Source organism: Bubalus kerabau, chromosome 11, assembly GCF_029407905.1.
Source record: "Bubalus kerabau isolate K-KA32 ecotype Philippines breed swamp buffalo chromosome 11, PCC_UOA_SB_1v2, whole genome shotgun sequence".
In the NCBI taxonomy this organism is placed as follows: domain Eukaryota; kingdom Metazoa; phylum Chordata; class Mammalia; order Artiodactyla; family Bovidae; genus Bubalus; species Bubalus kerabau.
This window is the reverse complement of record NC_073634.1, coordinates 96349640-96367012: the sequence shown is the minus strand read 5'-3', so window position 1 is coordinate 96367012 and position 17373 is coordinate 96349640. Positions and strand designations below refer to the sequence as shown.

Genomic DNA, 17373 nt, shown 5'->3' with positions numbered 1-17373 from the left:
CCCTCCTCACTTTGTCTGAAGAGGTCAGTGCCCTTGTTCAGCCACCCAAATCTGGCCCCCAAATATGAACAGTTCCCAGTCATTCTGTCTCAATGAATCCCTATGGCTCTCTCTCCCAGGATTACTTATTTCTAAACCTAATCTATAATTGGAACCTTTAAGTTTTTATCTAACTGAAAGAATTTTAGGTACCAGCAGCCTGTGAAGGGTGGAATTCTGGATAGAGATACAGAAGTTTCAATGTTGATCTGCAAATCACACTACACAGGCATAACTCTGCATGTTCCCCCAAGAAAAACTGTCCCCCAAAATCTGAATCTTGGGAATATTAGAGAGAGTACTGCATTGCTCATTTCCCACACTCCATGAAGATTTGGGGGTTGGGATTGGGTCCAAGGTGCTAGAAATCTGACCAGAAAAGCTTCTGCCTCTAGGACTAAGTAGCAAACTATATTTTATCTGTTTCTGGGAGACTTCAGTTCAGTTCAGTTCAGTCGCTCAGTCGTGTCCGACTCTTTGCAACCCCATGGATTGCAGCATGCCAGGCCTCCCTGTCCATCACCAACTCCCGGAGTTCACTCAAACTCATGTGCATCAAGTCAGTGATGCCATCCAGCCATCTCATCCTCTGTCATCCCCTTCTCCTCCTGCCCCCAATCCCTTCCAGCATCAGAGTCTTTTCCAATGAGTCAACTCTTCACATGAGGTGGCCAAAGTACTGGAGTTTCAGCTTCACCATCAGTCCCTCCAATGAACACCCAGGACTGGTCTCCTTTAGGATGGACTGGTTGGATCTCCTTGCAGTCCAAGGGACTCTCAAGAGTCTTCTCCAACACCCCAGTTCAAAAGCATCAATTCTTCGGCGCTCAGCTTTCTTCACAGTCCAACTCTCACATCCGTATATGACCACTGGAAAAACCATAGCCTTGACTAGACGGACCTTTGTTGGCAAAGTAATGTCTCTGCTTTTCAATATGCTATCTAGGTGGGTCATAACTTTCTTTCCAAGGAGTAAGCATCTTTTAATTTCATGGCTGCAGTCACCATCTTCAGTGATTTTGGAGCCCCCAAAAATAAAGTCTGACACTGTTTCCACTGTTTCCCCATCTATTTCCCATGAAATAGATGAAGTGATGGGACCAGATGCCATGATCTTTGTTTTCTGAATGTTGAGCTTTAAGCCAACTTTTTCACTCTCCTCTTTCACTTTCATCAAGAGGATTTTTAGTTCCTTTTCATTTTCTGCCATAAGGGTGGTTTCATCTGTATATCTGAGGTTATTGACATTTCTCCCGGCAATCCTGATTCCAGCTTGTGCTTCTTCCAGCCTAGTGTTTCTCATGATGTACTCTACGTATAAGTTAAATAAGCAGGGTGACAATATACAGCCCTGACATACTCCTTTTCCTATTTGGAACCAGTCTGTTGTTCCATGTCCAGTTCTAACTGTTGCTTCCTGACCTGCATATAGGTTTCTCAAGAGACTTAAAGGTAAAGAATTCTTAGATATAGTAATCTGATATCTCATTCCCACATTATTGGGAAACCATTGGCTCCTTTGCTGTAATCATTGAAATTACATCATTTGACATGAATTTTCAGCTACTGGATTAGGTTGATTTGTTAATACACTGTTCCTTCACTCAGCTGGGGGTGGGGAAGTGGTGGTACATGGTGTCCTTTGGAATCCAGTTGACAGAGTGATGGTGAGGCCATGTCCTCATTATAAATGTGTCTTTGTTTCTAGACTCTCCGTTCCTCTCCACTGCCTTATTGATCTGTGCTTCTGAAGGTATATCATTTGTTGTAACTGGTATAGCTTCATAATAATGTTTGATAGGCTGTAGTGAATTTTTACCTTCTCTTTTTAAAATATTCATAGAAATTTGGATAAATACTGATTTGGGTAAGTAGATAAATATCTCATAGGCTATTTAGAGACACTGGAAAAGACTAGAATTCCTTTTTAAAATTACATTTGGCTTTTAGAGTGTTATTTGATTGTCATACTGTATAGCAAATAAATAACATGGGGCCCCTGAATGATTAGGATTAATCCTGGGTCTTGAACAAGACCTGATGTAAGTTTCTGGTTTTTTTCTTGTCCAACCTTTTAACAACTTGCTTGTTGTTCCCAAACCACTGTTTATTCTTCCCCCATCACAGCACGCTCCTCACCCAATTCCCCAACAGTGGCAGCCCTATTGCTGATCTATTTCCTCCTTCACACTAGTATTTTAAAATGTATTTATTATTTTTTAATTGGAGGATAGCTGCTTTACAATGTTGTGCTAGTTTCTGCTCTACAACAACATGAATCACCTGTAAGTATACATATATCCCCTCCCTCCTGAGCCTCCTCCCACACCCCATTCCACCACTCTATCATGGAGTACCAAGCTGAGCTCCCTGTGCTGTACAGCGGCTTCCCACTAGCTAGCTATTTTGCACATGCTAATGTATATATGTCAGTGCTACTCTCTCAGTTTCATCCCACCCTCTCCTTCTCCTGCTGTGTTTTCAAGTCCGTTCTCTATATCTGCACCTCACATTGGTCAGAATGGCCATTATCAAAAAATCTACAAACAATAAGTGCTGGAGACGATGTGGGGAAAAAGGGAACACTCCTGCACTGTTGGTGGGAATATGAATTGATCCAGCCACTATGGAAGACAGTATGGAGGTTCTTTAAGAAACTAGAAATAGAACTACCATATAACCTAGCAATCCCACTACTGGCATATATGCTGAGAAAGCCATAATTCAAAAAGACACATGCACTCCATTGTAAAGTAAAAAAGAAAGAAAGAAAGAAAGAAAACTGGATATTCTAAATACATGGAAACTTTTAATTTGGATTAAATGTTGTATCAAAAACAAAAAGACACATGCACTCCAATGATCCTTGATGTAATTTTCTTAAAGAGACTGCCATTAAATTTTAATTGGATGTGACATCTTGTATTTGATCAACAAACTTACAATGTGTATGCATTAATTGTCTTTGATAGATTCTAGGTCTACAACCAATGAACAAATTAGAAGTAATCATGGAGGGTGTACAGAAGAAGAGGATGCAGAATTAAACATATTATTACATACAAAATTATGAAGGGCAAAGAGACTTCTGATGTCAAATAATTTGTTTTGCTTCCAGAGCACAAATTCTGAAGTCAACATGCTGCTGCTGCTGCTAAGTCACTTCAGTCGTGTCCGACTCTGTGCGACCCCACAGATGTCAGCCCACCAGGCTCCCCCGTCCCTGGGATTCTCCAGGCAAGAACACTGGAGTGGGTTGCCATTTCCTTCTCCAGTGCATGAAAGTGGAAAGTGAAAAATGAAAGTGAAGTCGCTCAGTCGTGTCTGACTCCTAGTGAAATGCTTGGGTCCAAATCCCAGTTTCCCTTCTTACCTCAGGGTCTGTGAGACTGTCTGCCTCAGGTACCCCATCTGGAAAGTGTAAATAATAATATTAATAGTGCCTACCTAACTCCCATTCTGAAGAATATTACATCAGTTACTACACAGAAGCTATAAAAACAGTGAATAAAGATATTATTTAACAAAAATTAACTGTAAATATTGTCATTCGCAGGGTCTGGCACCAGATTGAGAAAGAAACCTACACTTTTGCTACATTTATCCAGCAAAATATGGTACAAATATAAGAAAATATCGATGAAGACCTTCCCTAAATCAAAAGAACATCTTTATCATGCTCTGCCACGATGATCACCTTAGTATCCCAAGACATTCACCTTTTCCCTTCAACTTTCCCTACTAATCCCCTCCAGCTGATGACCGTGGAGAACCAGAGCAGCGTGTCCGAGTTCCTCCTCCTGGGGATCCCCATCCGGCCAGAGCAGCAGGGTGTGTTCTTTGCCCTGTTCCTGGGCGTGTACCTGATCACGGTGCTGGGCAACCTGCTCATCCTCCTGCTCATCAGGCTGGACTCTCGCCTCCACACCCCCATGTACTTCTTCCTCAGCCACTTGGCCCTCACTGATATTACTTTCTCATCTGTCACTGTCCCTAAGATGCTCGTGATCATGCAGACTAAGCGCAAATCCATCCCCTATGCAGGGTGCCTTTCACAGACATGTTTTTTCATACTCCTTGGTGATTTGGACAGCTTCCTGATCACTTCGATGGCCTATGACAGGTATGTGGCCATCTGCCACCCTCTGCATTATACCACCATCATGAGCCAGAGTGTCTGTGTCACGCTGGTGCTTGGATCCTGGATCATTGCTTGTGCTTGTGCTCTTTTGCACACCCTTCTCCTAGCCCGGCTGTCATTCTGTGCTGACAACACTATCCCCTACTTCTTCTGTGATCTGGCTGCCCTCCTCAAATTGTCCTGCTCAGACACTTCCCTCAACCAGTTGGTAATCTTCACTGCAGGGTTAACAGCCATTATGTTTCCATTTGTATGCATCTTGGTTTCTTATGGCCATATTGGGGCCACTATCCTCCGGGTACCCTCTGCCAAGGGCATCTGCAAAGCCTTGTCCACATGTGGCTCTCATCTCTCAGTAGTGACTCTCTACTATGGGGCAATTATTGGTGTATATTTTCTTCCATCATCCAACAGCACCAATGACAGTAACATAATTGCTTCAGTGATGTACACAGTGGTCACTCCCATGTTGAACCCCTTTATTTATAGCCTGAGAAATAAAGACATGAAAGGGGCCTTGAGAAAACTCTTGAGCAAGAGAACATATTCTTCCAACTGATATTTACTTTTCCTTTATAAACAGTCCCTGTGATTCCATTTTTACATGTAAATACAAATTATTGAAAACATGGCTCCCTTGTCTTCCTTTCGTAGCTGTCACTCAGAAATCTTTATTGACAGTATTCTTATACTTGTTGGGGGAATAATAAGGTGGGATATGCTTTATAGAACTTAATTTGCTCTTTTCTTGGTTAATGGGGATTGGAAAATACTTTGGGGATGCTATGTCACTTTGGCTGGTGCCATTAAATGGAGGCTGTCAGGGCTGGCTCTTCCCCAGATTTTAAAGTTTTATAAAATGTGCCTGAATGTTCACATCCCCATTTCTAAAGAATTTTCCATTTTGGTGAGAATATGGTTCCTCCTGCACCCAGACACCTAGGCATCCAGAGACCCTGAGTCCTGTTAGAACTTGCAGGGAAAGAAAAATAATTTTATTTTATTTTATTTTTTTGGGCACACTGCAAGGCATGTGGGATCTTTTAAGTTTCCCAACCAGAAATCAAACCCACATCCCCTGCAGTGGAACCACCAGGGAAGTTCCCTAGAACATATTCGATTTTTCTCTTCCCATAATAAATGTACTTCTCTTGTCCTTCAGGAATATAACCCACACTAACTTTCTTCCAAGACCCTTGCAGATAATCAACAACAAAATAAATGTCACCTCTATCATTTCAGGTGCCAGTCAAAGAATTTACTATGTGATAAAATCTTCTCCTTTCATCCCGACAGCAACCCTCAGAGACACGTTAAGAAACTCAGGCTCAAAGAGGTGGAGAACACTTTAGGATCACAGTCGGTGAAAAGAAGGATTGAAACTTGGCTGTCTGATTCCAGAGTGGTTTGTTGTTATTGTTTAGTTGGTCAGTCATGTCCTTTGCGACCCCATGAACTGTAGCCCACCAGGCTCCTCTGTCCATGGGATTCTCCAGGCAAGAATACTGGAGTGGGTTGCCATTTCCTTCTCCAGGGGATCTTCCCAACCCAGAGATCGAGTCTGCATCTCCTGCATTGGAATTGCCAAGGACTGTAGTCATGTATGTGGGACACTGTGTCCTGGGGAGGAATAGTTATCTCAGCCTAGTGGCAGAGGATACATGAAAAGCTTCCTAGAGAAGATGTCTCTTTACTTGAGACTTAACAAATCAGAATTATCCAGACGTACACATTCTATCTCACCCTGATGATCACTGGTAGAGGAGGCAGTGTGTTTCAGGACAACAAACTGGCTGTTTCAACTGAGGAACCAAGATCTGATAGACACCAGGTACCAAAGTGAGTTGGAAGACATAAAGTGAAGATGTTTATAGGAAATGTCCAATAATCAATTTCGTAACTCCTGAGACTCCCAAACTAGAAGGAGGTTAAAGATCTCAACTGTTAGATCCTAAAAGTGCTAAGAGGAGGACATGAGAGGTTTTTGTAAAGATGTTTCTTTTGGAGAAAATGTTTATGTTACTTATGATTCTGAGGGTTGGTTGAGGCTTGGCTGATTCAGTTCAGAATGGCGGTTTCTCTGGATGTGGCTGGTCTCACTCATGCTTCTGTGGCCAGCTGCAGTTTGAAAAGTGAAAGTCACTCAGTCGTGTCCGACTCTTTGAAACCTGTACACTCCATGGAATTCTCCAGGCCAGAACACTGGAGTGGGTAGCCTTTCCCTTCTCTAGGGGATCTTTCCAACCCAGGGATCGAACCTAGGTCTCCCGCATTGCTGGGGGATTATTTACCAGCTGAGACACAAGGTTAGCTGATCTAAAATGGGCTCATTTGGGGTGGTTTTGAATCACACATCCTTCACCTTCTTCCTAGGACTTGCAGCCTCCTACCCCACCCCACCTTTCTTGTCCTTATGCACTACTAGACTATCTGTTGCGAATTTAGCATCATCATCACCCACTGCTAAGTCTTCCCCTCCTTGTAGCGGTGAGGCTGGAAACATTTCCAGATTTTTCCTTTTTGTATTGTTCAAGTTTAATGCTTTGCAATGAGAACTCATGAGAAATTTAGAAGGCAGAAAAGGAGAAGGCGTTACTTTCTGGAGGTAATTACATTACAGGCAGAAACAGGCAAAAGTGAAGTTCACAGAAATTTCCCAGTGGACTTCTAAGAGCTGCCTGCATGGCAGCAGGTTGAGACATTTTGAGGAGTTTGTCAGTATTTCTTGAGATTTTTCAGCTACTAACCATCAAACTTTTAAAACCATCTATTTTACATTTTAGGCTGAAATCTTTAGTTGTCGCTATTTTAACCTTCAAGGGCCACTCCTCTGACCTTCATTCTCCAGCTCTTGCAATAGTTGGCTAAGCAAGCACCTTTGTTCTACTCTTCTGAGCAAATCCTTATGGAATACTTCCACATCAAAATTACTCATCACTTATCTGAGTCTATTTTTTGGTATAGAGATGAAATTGCCAGATTGAAATACTTTCAATTTTAGTCAGGGACATCTATCATAGAGTAGTGAAGAAAGGATGAACTCTTTAAAAATTAAATTTTAGAAGTTCCTTATTACTATGAAGAAACATTAAACTAAATCTTTATTTCCTACTGCATTAAAAACAACTCCATGTGTTTTAAGAACTAAAGGCAGGGAATTCCCTGGGTGCCCAGTAGTCAGGGCTCCATACTCTCATTGCCCAGGGCCACAGTTTGATCTCTGTCAGGGAACTAAGATCCCATGAACCATGTGGTATAGCAAAAAAAATAACAAGAACTAGAGACAAAGTTTTTAATTTCTACATAAATGTCACACTATCTTTATGTACATGAGTCAGGGAAGTCATTTTTTGCTTTTAAAAAATTCAGATATATTTCATATAAACCACACTGAACATCACACAATATACTACCAAATGCTAGAACAAAACACTACTGAGGCATGGATGTCCAAAGTGCTACAAAAACTGAAGCCTGTTCAATTGTTAGCAAGAGATATACTACTGATATTCTATTATTCTATTCTGATGACACCTAGCTCAGGCTCTTGTGCTCTATTAACAAGGTCAGGAGTATGGGTTTTACTCTAGACATTCAATTGCTGCTATTTTCCAAAGTCACGAACCTCCCCTTGACTCTGGACAATGCCTTGCACATAACAGCTGTTCGTCATACAGTGTTCGTGTGTGTTCAGTTGATATTAATTGATGTTTGAGTTTGAAAGACATTGACACTGACACTGCAGTACCGTAACTGTCTTTTTAAAAAAAAATCATAGATCTTACTGTTTAAGAAAAGTTTTAGGTTTACAGCAAAATTGAGTGTAAGCATGGAGTTCCTATATACCCCTGTCACAGCACACCTACAGCCCCCCTGACTCTCAACATCCCCCACCGGAGTGATGTTTGTGGCAGTCAGTTAACCCACATACCATAACTGTCTTGTTGTAGATTATCTTGCTAAACAACTCTACCCTGTACAAGGTAGACCCACCTATAGTAAATTGTATTAGAGGATATTACAGTGGGGTATTCCTACTATTTATGCACATTCATGGAGAAGGCAATGGAACCCCACTCCAGTACTCTTGCCTGGAAAATCCCATGGATGGAGGAGCCTGAAAGGCTGCAGTCCATGGGGTCACTAAGAGTCAGACATGACTGAGTGACTTCACTTTCACTTTTTACTTCCTTGAATTGGAGAAGGAAATGGAAACCCACTCCAGTGTTCTTGCCTGGAGAATCCCAGGGACAGAGGAGCCTGGTGGGCTGCCGTCTATGGGGTCACACAGAGTCGGACATGACTGAAGTGACTTAGCAGCAGCAGCATGCACATTCATGATGCTGACAAAAAATCTGAGTCCACCTTTCTTCAGACCCTACACTTTTTCTGATGTCACATCCCTTTCTTGTTGTCTGTAAAATACAACAGTTGCCATTTTCAGGGTGACTTTCTCAAGGAAGCACTTTAAAGTCAATAATGCAAATCACAAAATGATACATTAATAACTTTAATCACTTTAAAATTAAGACATGGATAGAAAGTAAGAAGCAAAAGTAGCAAGCTTCCAATAATGGACAGCATTTACAATATATACAAATGTGACAAAGGATTAATTTTAAGATTATATGAAGTCCATCTGTACTGCAATTAAAAAAGAGAAATAACTCAATAGAAAAGCAGGAAAAGACATAATCATTTATTTCACAGAAGAAAATCTTGTACCAGTAGGGACAATGATGGCTGCTCAAATGTTGCAAAGTGGGTTTTCTAGTGGGTAGATGGCATTTCACTATGTAGTAAATGAGGGACCAAGACCACCGATCTCTCAGGACTGCAGATAAATCTGCTTCCAGACAATAGAGAAGACACACATCCTTCTTTAAAATTACAGCCAGGAAATAGCACACATTCTTTTCCAAAGGGGAGGACGTGCCACGGAGCCACACCTAGATTAGCAGGAAATGTGGCAGCTGTCTCCCAGAGCCAGCTTCACAGTTGGGAAAGAGATCAGAAATTCTGGTGGACAGCTAGCCATCTCTGCCACAAACATCCAATAAGCATAAGATAAGATGCTCTATGTCATCAATTACCAGAAAAATAGAAAGTAAAACTACAATGAGATATAATTTTCTACTCACCAGAGTTGTAAAAACTTTAGAAATTTATTAGTATCAAGTATCATTGAAGAATGGAGAAGGAAATGGCAACCCACTCCAGTACTCTTGCCTGGAGAATCCCATGGAGGGAGGAGCCTGGTAGGCTACAGTCCATGGGGTTGCAAAGAGTCGGACACGACTGAGCGACTTCACTTCACTTATTGCTGAAGAAGTAAAATATTAGGGACTCTCATACTCAGACAATGGAGTTTTAAATTTGTATAACTTTAAAAAAATTAATAGAGTATTCCTTAGAGTAGTTTTAGGTTTAAGAAGAATTGAGCAGAAAATGTCCAGGAACTTCTCCCCAACCCTTATGGGGGGAGAGAATTACAAACATCTTACATCCATTTGGTACATTTGTTATGAGTGAACCATCATCGATATATTTTATTAAAGTTCATAGTTATGTTTAGAATTCACTCTTTGTGTTGTAGTTTTAAAATTTTTGGAAAATATATGATGACATGTATGCACTATTATATTATCATTCAGAATAGTTTACTGCCCTAAAAATCCCCTCTCTTCTATTTATCCTTCTTCCACCTCAAACTCTGGACCCCTGGTAACCACTGAAATTTTTGTCTTCTCTACAGTTTGCCTCTTCCAGCATCTAATATAGCTAGAATCCTACAGTATGTAGTCTTTTCAAATTGACTTCTTGGTACAACTATTTCAGGAGATTTAGCAGTGATAATTAAGTTGAACATACACATCTACAATCCAATAATTCTTCTTCTGAGTATATAATTTACATGCTCTCTTGCTTATACACAATAAGTAATGCACAAAAATATTTGTTGCTACATCGTTCATAATAACATAATGCTGAAAATAAGCAAAAAAGCCATAGAGAATAATACAGATAAGTGTTTCTTTTTATAAGAAATTATAAACAAAAGTACACAATGTGATGATTTGAAATACATATATATTGTGAAATGATTACCAAGATTAAGATAATTAACACATTTATCACTTCCTTTAGTTAATCTTTTCATGTGTGTAGTGATAATGCTTGTGAACTATCTTCAGAAACTTTCAAGTATGCAATGCCATGTTATTAACTAGCCATCACACTACACTTGGTCCTCAGAACTTCTTCTTCAAACTAAAACTTTGAACCATTTGACCTACATTACCTACTTCCCCCTACTCCCTGCCCCTGGTAACCACCATTCCATTCTCTATTCCTACGAAATCAGCATTTTAAAAAAGTTTCCACATATAAGTGATGCCATATAGTATTTATTGTTGTCTAGTTTATCAAATGTTCACATTGTACACTTTAAATATATACAATTATATTTGTGAAAAAAAAAAAGACAGCCACAGAAAAAGAAATGTTTCAATGAAAGCTTAAAAGATAGGGATTTTAAAAATGTAACAGGAGGTTGTTTTAAAAGTAAAAATATAGTAATAATTTGATAAGAAATTACAGATAGAATTAATACTAGGTTTCTAATTAAGGTCACTCAAAAGAGAACTTTTAAATGTATTATGGAATTAAACTAAAAATAAAATCATAAGCCAACCAGAAATAATCTTTTTGTTATCTTGAGAAGGGAAAAATGCTTTGTTACATAAGGTCTGTAAATTATCCACACCCCTTCACCAAAATAGTGAGAGTTGTGACTACAAAATTTTTTCTTCAATGTTTGTGGAACAATGAATACCACAGAAAACAGGAGGGGGGAAGGAAATGGTAGTTGTGCAGGTATATTTGTAAAATCTTTCCCTCTCTATAATGAGCAAAAAATTAAACAGGGAAGAAAGCCATGTCCAAGCTGAAGCAGAGACTGAAGATAGAAGGCCACATCGAGACTCACTAAGAAATAACTAATCAGAGAGGAAAGGATACTCACATTGTATGTGTGGGGTTCAATTAATAGGGAAACAAAGGTTATCCTTATGAAAATGTTCCTCTACTAAGTATATTTCCCAGAGCTCCTTTCATATCCTGATTTCTCAGACTGTAGATAAAAGGATTTAGCATGGGAGTGATCAGAGTGTACAATATGGCCACAGTAACATCCTTGTCATTGGAGTTATTAGATGAGGGGAAAAAGTACAGTCCAATAATTGTTCCATAGTACAGAGCCACCACAGAGAGGTGGGACCCACATGTAGACAAGGCTTTGTAGAGTCCCTTGGTGGAGGGGACCCTAAGGATGGTTGCCCCAATGCAACCATAAGAGACCAATATGCATGCAAATGGCAGGGTAATGACCACCACTCCCACAGTGAGAATAAACAGCTCATTGACTGTGGTATCTGAGGTGGACAGTTTAAGTAAGGTGGCAAGGTCACAGAAGAAGTGAGGGAGAAGGTTGTCTCCACAGAAAGAGAGATGGGCCAGGAGGAGGGTGTGTAAGATGGCACTAGCAGTGGATAGGACCCAGGACACAATTACTAACAGGAAACACAGGCTCTGACTCATAATTGTGATGTAGTGGAGGGGGTGACAGATGGCCACATACCTGTCATAGGCCATTGAGGTGAGAAGAAAGCTGTCAAGACACCCAAGCATTAAGAAAAAATACACCTGGGAAATGCACCCAGCATACGAGATGGATTGACTATGTGTCTGCATATTCATGAGCATCTTCGGAGTTGTGACTGATGAAAAAGTGATGTCAGTGAAGGCCAAGTGGCTGAGGAAGAAGTACATGGGGGTGTGAAGGCGAGGGTCCAGCCTGATGACCAGGAGGATGAGCAGGTTGCCCAGTACCGTGGCCAGGTACACGCCCAGGAACAGGGTGAAGAACACACCCTGCTGCTCTGGCTGGATGGGGAGCCCCAGGAGGAGGAACTCGGACACGCTGCTCTGATTTTCCCTCCCCATGGTCTCTTTTGCTGGAGATGAAAAAAAGAGATGAAAATGTGGAAGCATGAGAAATCATTATGACTATCACATAATGAAGCGTACTTTGGAACAAGTCAGTACATGAATCTTAACCTGAATGGCTCATGGTCTTTGCTCCACTAATGGACTAGTGATGGTCTGGATAAAAATGTCCACCTAGAAACCAGCACTATTTCTTTTGGAGAAACCACGTAACATTAGAATTATTATTATATCAAATCAGGCTCAAACCTGAGGAGTTCAGGAGTTTATAACAGAAATCTGAGATTATTAATAGAATATTAGCCTGCATGGCTATGTCAGTAACCAGTTATTAGAAATATACATTTTGATATTTGGCAAAACTAATACAATTTTGTAAAGTTTAAAAATAAAATAAAATTTAAAAAAAATAATAAAAAAATAGAAATACTAGTAGAGACTCTACAATTGGTCTGTTGGCCTTTCTTAACCTTCCACATGCCTCTCACACACTTTAGCTTATACTTTGATTGGATTGGATCAAGATGAGACAAACCAATGGACTGCTTTGTATCGCCCAGAAATTGGGATTTGGAGACTTGGTGAAAACATGTAACTGATCAAATGAAGGCACTAAAGACAGAAGTCTTTGTCAATAACATAAAAGATCAAGTGACACACCATGTAATATAATCAGTTCTTCTCTTAAGAAAATGCCTTTCCATTCCTCAACATTTTCAATCTGCCATCATTCTTTGTAGAGAGATTTTCATGGGACATGGAGGAAAAAAAAACAGTTTCCCTTTTAAATTCCAAACTTATTCCCTCAGTTCTAACCAGATCATTTTATTCAAGTTTTCAAAACACCAGTAAATGCTTTGGCTTTTTCCAATCATGTCCTGGATCTGCCAAGAAAAAAAAAAAAAAAAAAAGCTCATCTTAAGTATCTGGCCTATATAATTTACTGAATAACTTTCAGAGTCCTAACCTAAGTTTTATGCCAGTGATTCATAACTGAGATTTCCTTGTTGTATTCTAACACTTTTAACACTTTGTTAACATTATCATTTTTCTTTCTTCTTCATGTCAATTAGATTTGTTCATGTGAATGCTCATGAAATAATAGAGAAAGAGAACATGGTGGTCTGTTGACTGAAAAATAGAATCTGCATACTATATAAGCACATTTATTCTAAAGCTCTCTCTCTCTTTGGGAGCTGAGAAAGTATCTCACAATAGAACTCATCTTTTCTGCTGGGGGTTAACTGAAGTTTGCATTATCTACCAGTTCTCCCAATTTGACTCAAGTTATCTCTACAATTTCTATATTCCCCAATTTACTGCATTAAAAAATCCTATTTACTTAATATTACTACCTTAGATGAATTACACATTCAGTGTTGCTAATTATTACTACGCTAATACTAATCAGTTTATCACGATAAAAGTGCTAACTAGCTGTCTATGGGCATTTAGATTGTTTCTAATATTTTACTATTTCCAATGATACCTCATTAGTAACATTGTTCAAAGGCCTTTTTCACATTAGCTTATATATCTGTAGGATAAATTCCTAGAAATGCTATTGAAGGCTATATAAATTCATGATAGTAATCAGTTCAGTTCAGTTCAGTCGCTCAATTCATGTCCGACTCTTTGTGACCCCATGAATTGCAGCACGCCAGGCCTCCTTGTCCATCACCAACTCCTGGAGTTCACTCAGACTCACATCCATCGAGTCGGTGATGCCATCCAGCCAGCTTATCCTCTGTCATCCCCTTCTCCTCCTGCCCCCAATCCCTCCCAGCAACAGAGTCTTTTCCAATGAGTCAACTCTTCGCATGAGGTGGCCAAAGTACTGGAGTTTCAGCTTTAGCATCATTCCTTCCAAAGTATACCCAGGACTGATCTCCTTTAGAGTGGACTGGTTGGATCTCCTTGCAGTCCAAGGGACTCTCAAGAGTCTTCTCCAACACCACAGTTCAAAAGCATCAATACTTCGGCGTTCACCTTTCTTCACAGTCCAACTCTCACATCCATACATGACCACTGGAAAAACCATAGCCTTGACTAGATGGACCTTTGTTGGCAAAGTAATGTCTCTGCTTTTGAATATGCTATCTAGGTTGGTCATAACTTTCCTTCCAAGGGGTAAGCGTCTTTTAATTTCATGGCTGCAATCACCATCTGCAGTGATTTTGTTAAACTACAAGCTAAGGCGGTGAGGAAGTCTGTTCTTATGGGTTCTTTAAAGTGAATTCTAGATAATAAAAATCCTGTTGAATAAAGCTTATAAAAACAGGCTTTGTAGTTAGGTTGGATAATACAGGACTGTGGTGTTTGAGGAATAGGTAAAATTCAGGAGCAATGTAAGCACAGGAAACTTACATGGTTGGAGAATTATCTAGGAGTCAGCTTATTTAAGACCTTTTCTGCTGTAATTGAAAGCTTTGATTCTATTCTCAGAGCAATCGACACCGAAGAAAATATTTAAGTAAAGGAGTGAATGAAAAATTCTAAGTTGTATGCTGGCTACTGGATAGAGAACAGATTACATTAATAGCAAGGCAAGAGTGTTAGCAAAAATTTTAACAGGAGGCTATTGCAGTAGTTCAGGTACAAAAGAATACCTGCTTACACCCGAATCATAACAGCAGAAATGAAGATCATCGCAGATTTAGGATAAAACTTAGAGGAAAAGCCAAAAAGACAACAATGAGGAAGAAAGGTAAGTAAGAAGAGATATAGTTTTCCCTATCCTCTCAAAGATTGGCTAGAGGATCAGTTTGAGATAAATTATTCTACATGGAACTGTCTGTTATATGCTGGTGAGAAAAGTGGTAGAACTACAAGAGGGATCAATAATACACATTGGAGACACACACACAAACATGTATCACTGCTGCTGCTGCTGCTGCTAAGTCGCTTCAGTCGTGTCCGACTCTGTGCGACCCCATAGACGGCAGCCCACCAGGCTCCTCTGTCCCTGGGATTCTCCAGGCAAAAATACTGGAGTGGGTTGCCATTTCCTTCTCCAGTGCATGGGTGTGAAAAGTGAAAGTGAAGTCGCTCAGTCGTGTCTGACTCTTAGAGACCCCATGGACTGCAGCCTACCAGGCTCCTCCGTCCATGGGATTTTCCAGGCAAGAGTACTGGAGTGGGGTGCCATTGCTTTCTCCGAACATGTATCACAGTATTGAGTAAATTCTACTCCTACTCTTGCCTCTTAGGTGGTTAGCACATATACCTTCAGCTACAAGGCATGGGAACGTTCTTCCATTTCTCTCTAGAAGACAAACAGTACACTGAAACAGCGGAGGCTCTAAGGATATTGAAGAAGCCTTGCAAAGGGAAGAATTAAGAGTTCAAAACCAAATAAGATAAATGTGCTGACACACATTTTCTTATAACCCCTGAGCAATGGGAGTGGCTTTTAAATTTATGAATAATGGAGAGGACCAGATTGGGGATGGGAGGGGAAACCCCACTGCTAGTTCCAGGCTAGAGACAAATGGGAAATAATTCCTTCATTGTCTTTGGTTCCCTTGAGGGAAGAACTGTCTGTTGACAGCAGGAAATAGGAAAGTTCACCCCAGAGGAATAATGGATAATAACAACAAAGCAACTTTTAGGAACTTGGTGATTCACAAAGCTTTTTACTTTCTCAGTTGACATTGGGGAAAATGTGTTTCAGAGTCTATAACAAACCAAACTGGAGCTTGAGTGAGTTAACCGAAGTCTCTTGTTTCTGGATTCCATGTTATTTCAAGAACACCAGAAACACTTTAATACTCTTGTTCTCTGAACAAAAGATTGAGGGATTTTATGTCTTGTCACCACAACTGGACCCTGGGGAATGGACTACAGTTCGTTTACACATTATGATTAAGTTGATGATCTCTTAAGTTTGAATACAGTCTAACAACCCTGCATTCTTACTCCTTCCAACTACATTTAATTTTTTTGCATCATATTTCACATCCTTTTATTTTGTGAATCCCTGAACTACCTATTGTGACTATAGATAATTCTATTGCTTTTTCCTTTACTCTTTCTACCAGCTTTATGGCTGGTGATTTTATTATTTTTATTGGAGTAGAATTGCATTATAATGTTGTGTTAGCCTCTGGTATACAATGAAGTGAATCAGCTACTTGGATATATATATATATATATATATATATATATGTATTGGATATCTATATCTATATCTATATCTATATCTATATCTATATCTATATATCTCCTCTCCCTCTTGGGCCTTGCTCCCACCCACCCCCCTCTCACCCATCTAGGTGTTACAGAACACTGAGCTGAGCTTCCTGTGCTTAATGACAGGTTGTCACTAGTTGCCCATTTTACATATATTTTTTTACTTTATGTTTGCCTTTACCAACAAGATTTTTCCTTTTGTCATTTTTGTTTTTCCATTTATGGTCTTTTCTGCTTAGAGAAGTCCCTTTATCATTTCTTGAAAGCTATTTAAGTCCTTTAGCTTTTGCTTGTCCATAAAATTCTTTGTCTCTCCTTCAAATCTGAATGAAAGACTTGTTGAATATAGTATTCTTGGTTGTAGTTTTCTCTTTCAGAACTTTGAATATGTCATGTTACTTCCTTTTGGTCTGCAAAGCTCCTGCTGACAAATCAGCTGCTAGTCTTATATACATAACTAGCTGCTTTTCTCTTACTGCTTTTTAAAACAAGATTTATTTATTTTATGATTGTTGACTGTAAGTGGTTCTTCATGGCCGCACGCAGGCTTTGTCTGGTCTCACTGAGGGAGGCTACTATTCACTGCAGTACACAGGGCTCTTGTTGAGGTGGCTTCTCTTGTTGCAGAGCATGGGCGCTAGCGCACAGGCTCAGCAGTTGTGGTGCATTGGCTTAGTTGCTCTGAGGCATGTGGGGTCTTCCCGGACCAGGGATTGAACTGGTGTCACTTGCATTGCAAGGTGGATTCTTAACAACTGGACCACCAGGGAAGCCCTCTCTTACTGCTTTTTGCATTCTCTCATTATCTTTTATTCTTGTCACTTTAATTATAATGTGTCTTTGTATAGTGTCTCTGTACTTCCTGGATCTAGATATCTGTTTACTTCCCCAGGTAAAAGTTTTCAGAAATTATTTTTTTAAATAAGTTCTCGACTCTTTCTCTCTTTTCCTTCTGGGACCCCTATAATGTGAATGGTAAGTTGTCCCAGAAATCT

At 39.9% G+C, this 17373-nt stretch overlaps 2 protein-coding genes across 2 annotated transcripts; one reads left to right on the top strand and one right to left on the bottom strand.

Moving 5' to 3' along the window:
* Nucleotides 1-3728: 3728 nt before the first annotated feature.
* Nucleotides 3729-4739, top strand: LOC129623860 (olfactory receptor 1J1-like). The gene has a single exon (XM_055541766.1). It carries the CDS (start codon nt 3729-3731, stop codon nt 4737-4739), a length of 1011 nt encoding a protein of 336 aa, XP_055397741.1.
* A 6509-nt stretch (nt 4740-11248) lies between these two features.
* LOC129623859 (olfactory receptor 50-like) lies at nt 11249-12184 on the bottom strand. The gene has a single exon (XM_055541765.1). It carries the CDS (start codon nt 12182-12184, stop codon nt 11249-11251), a length of 936 nt encoding a protein of 311 aa, XP_055397740.1.
* Nucleotides 12185-17373: the final 5189 nt, after the last annotated feature.

Coding starts and splice junctions, on each gene's coding strand:
- LOC129623860 (XM_055541766.1), top strand. CDS start 3,729: ATGATCACCTTAGTATCCCAAGACATTCACCTTTTCCCTTCAACTTTC.
- LOC129623859 (XM_055541765.1), bottom strand. CDS start 12,184: ATGGGGAGGGAAAATCAGAGCAGCGTGTCCGAGTTCCTCCTCCTGGGG.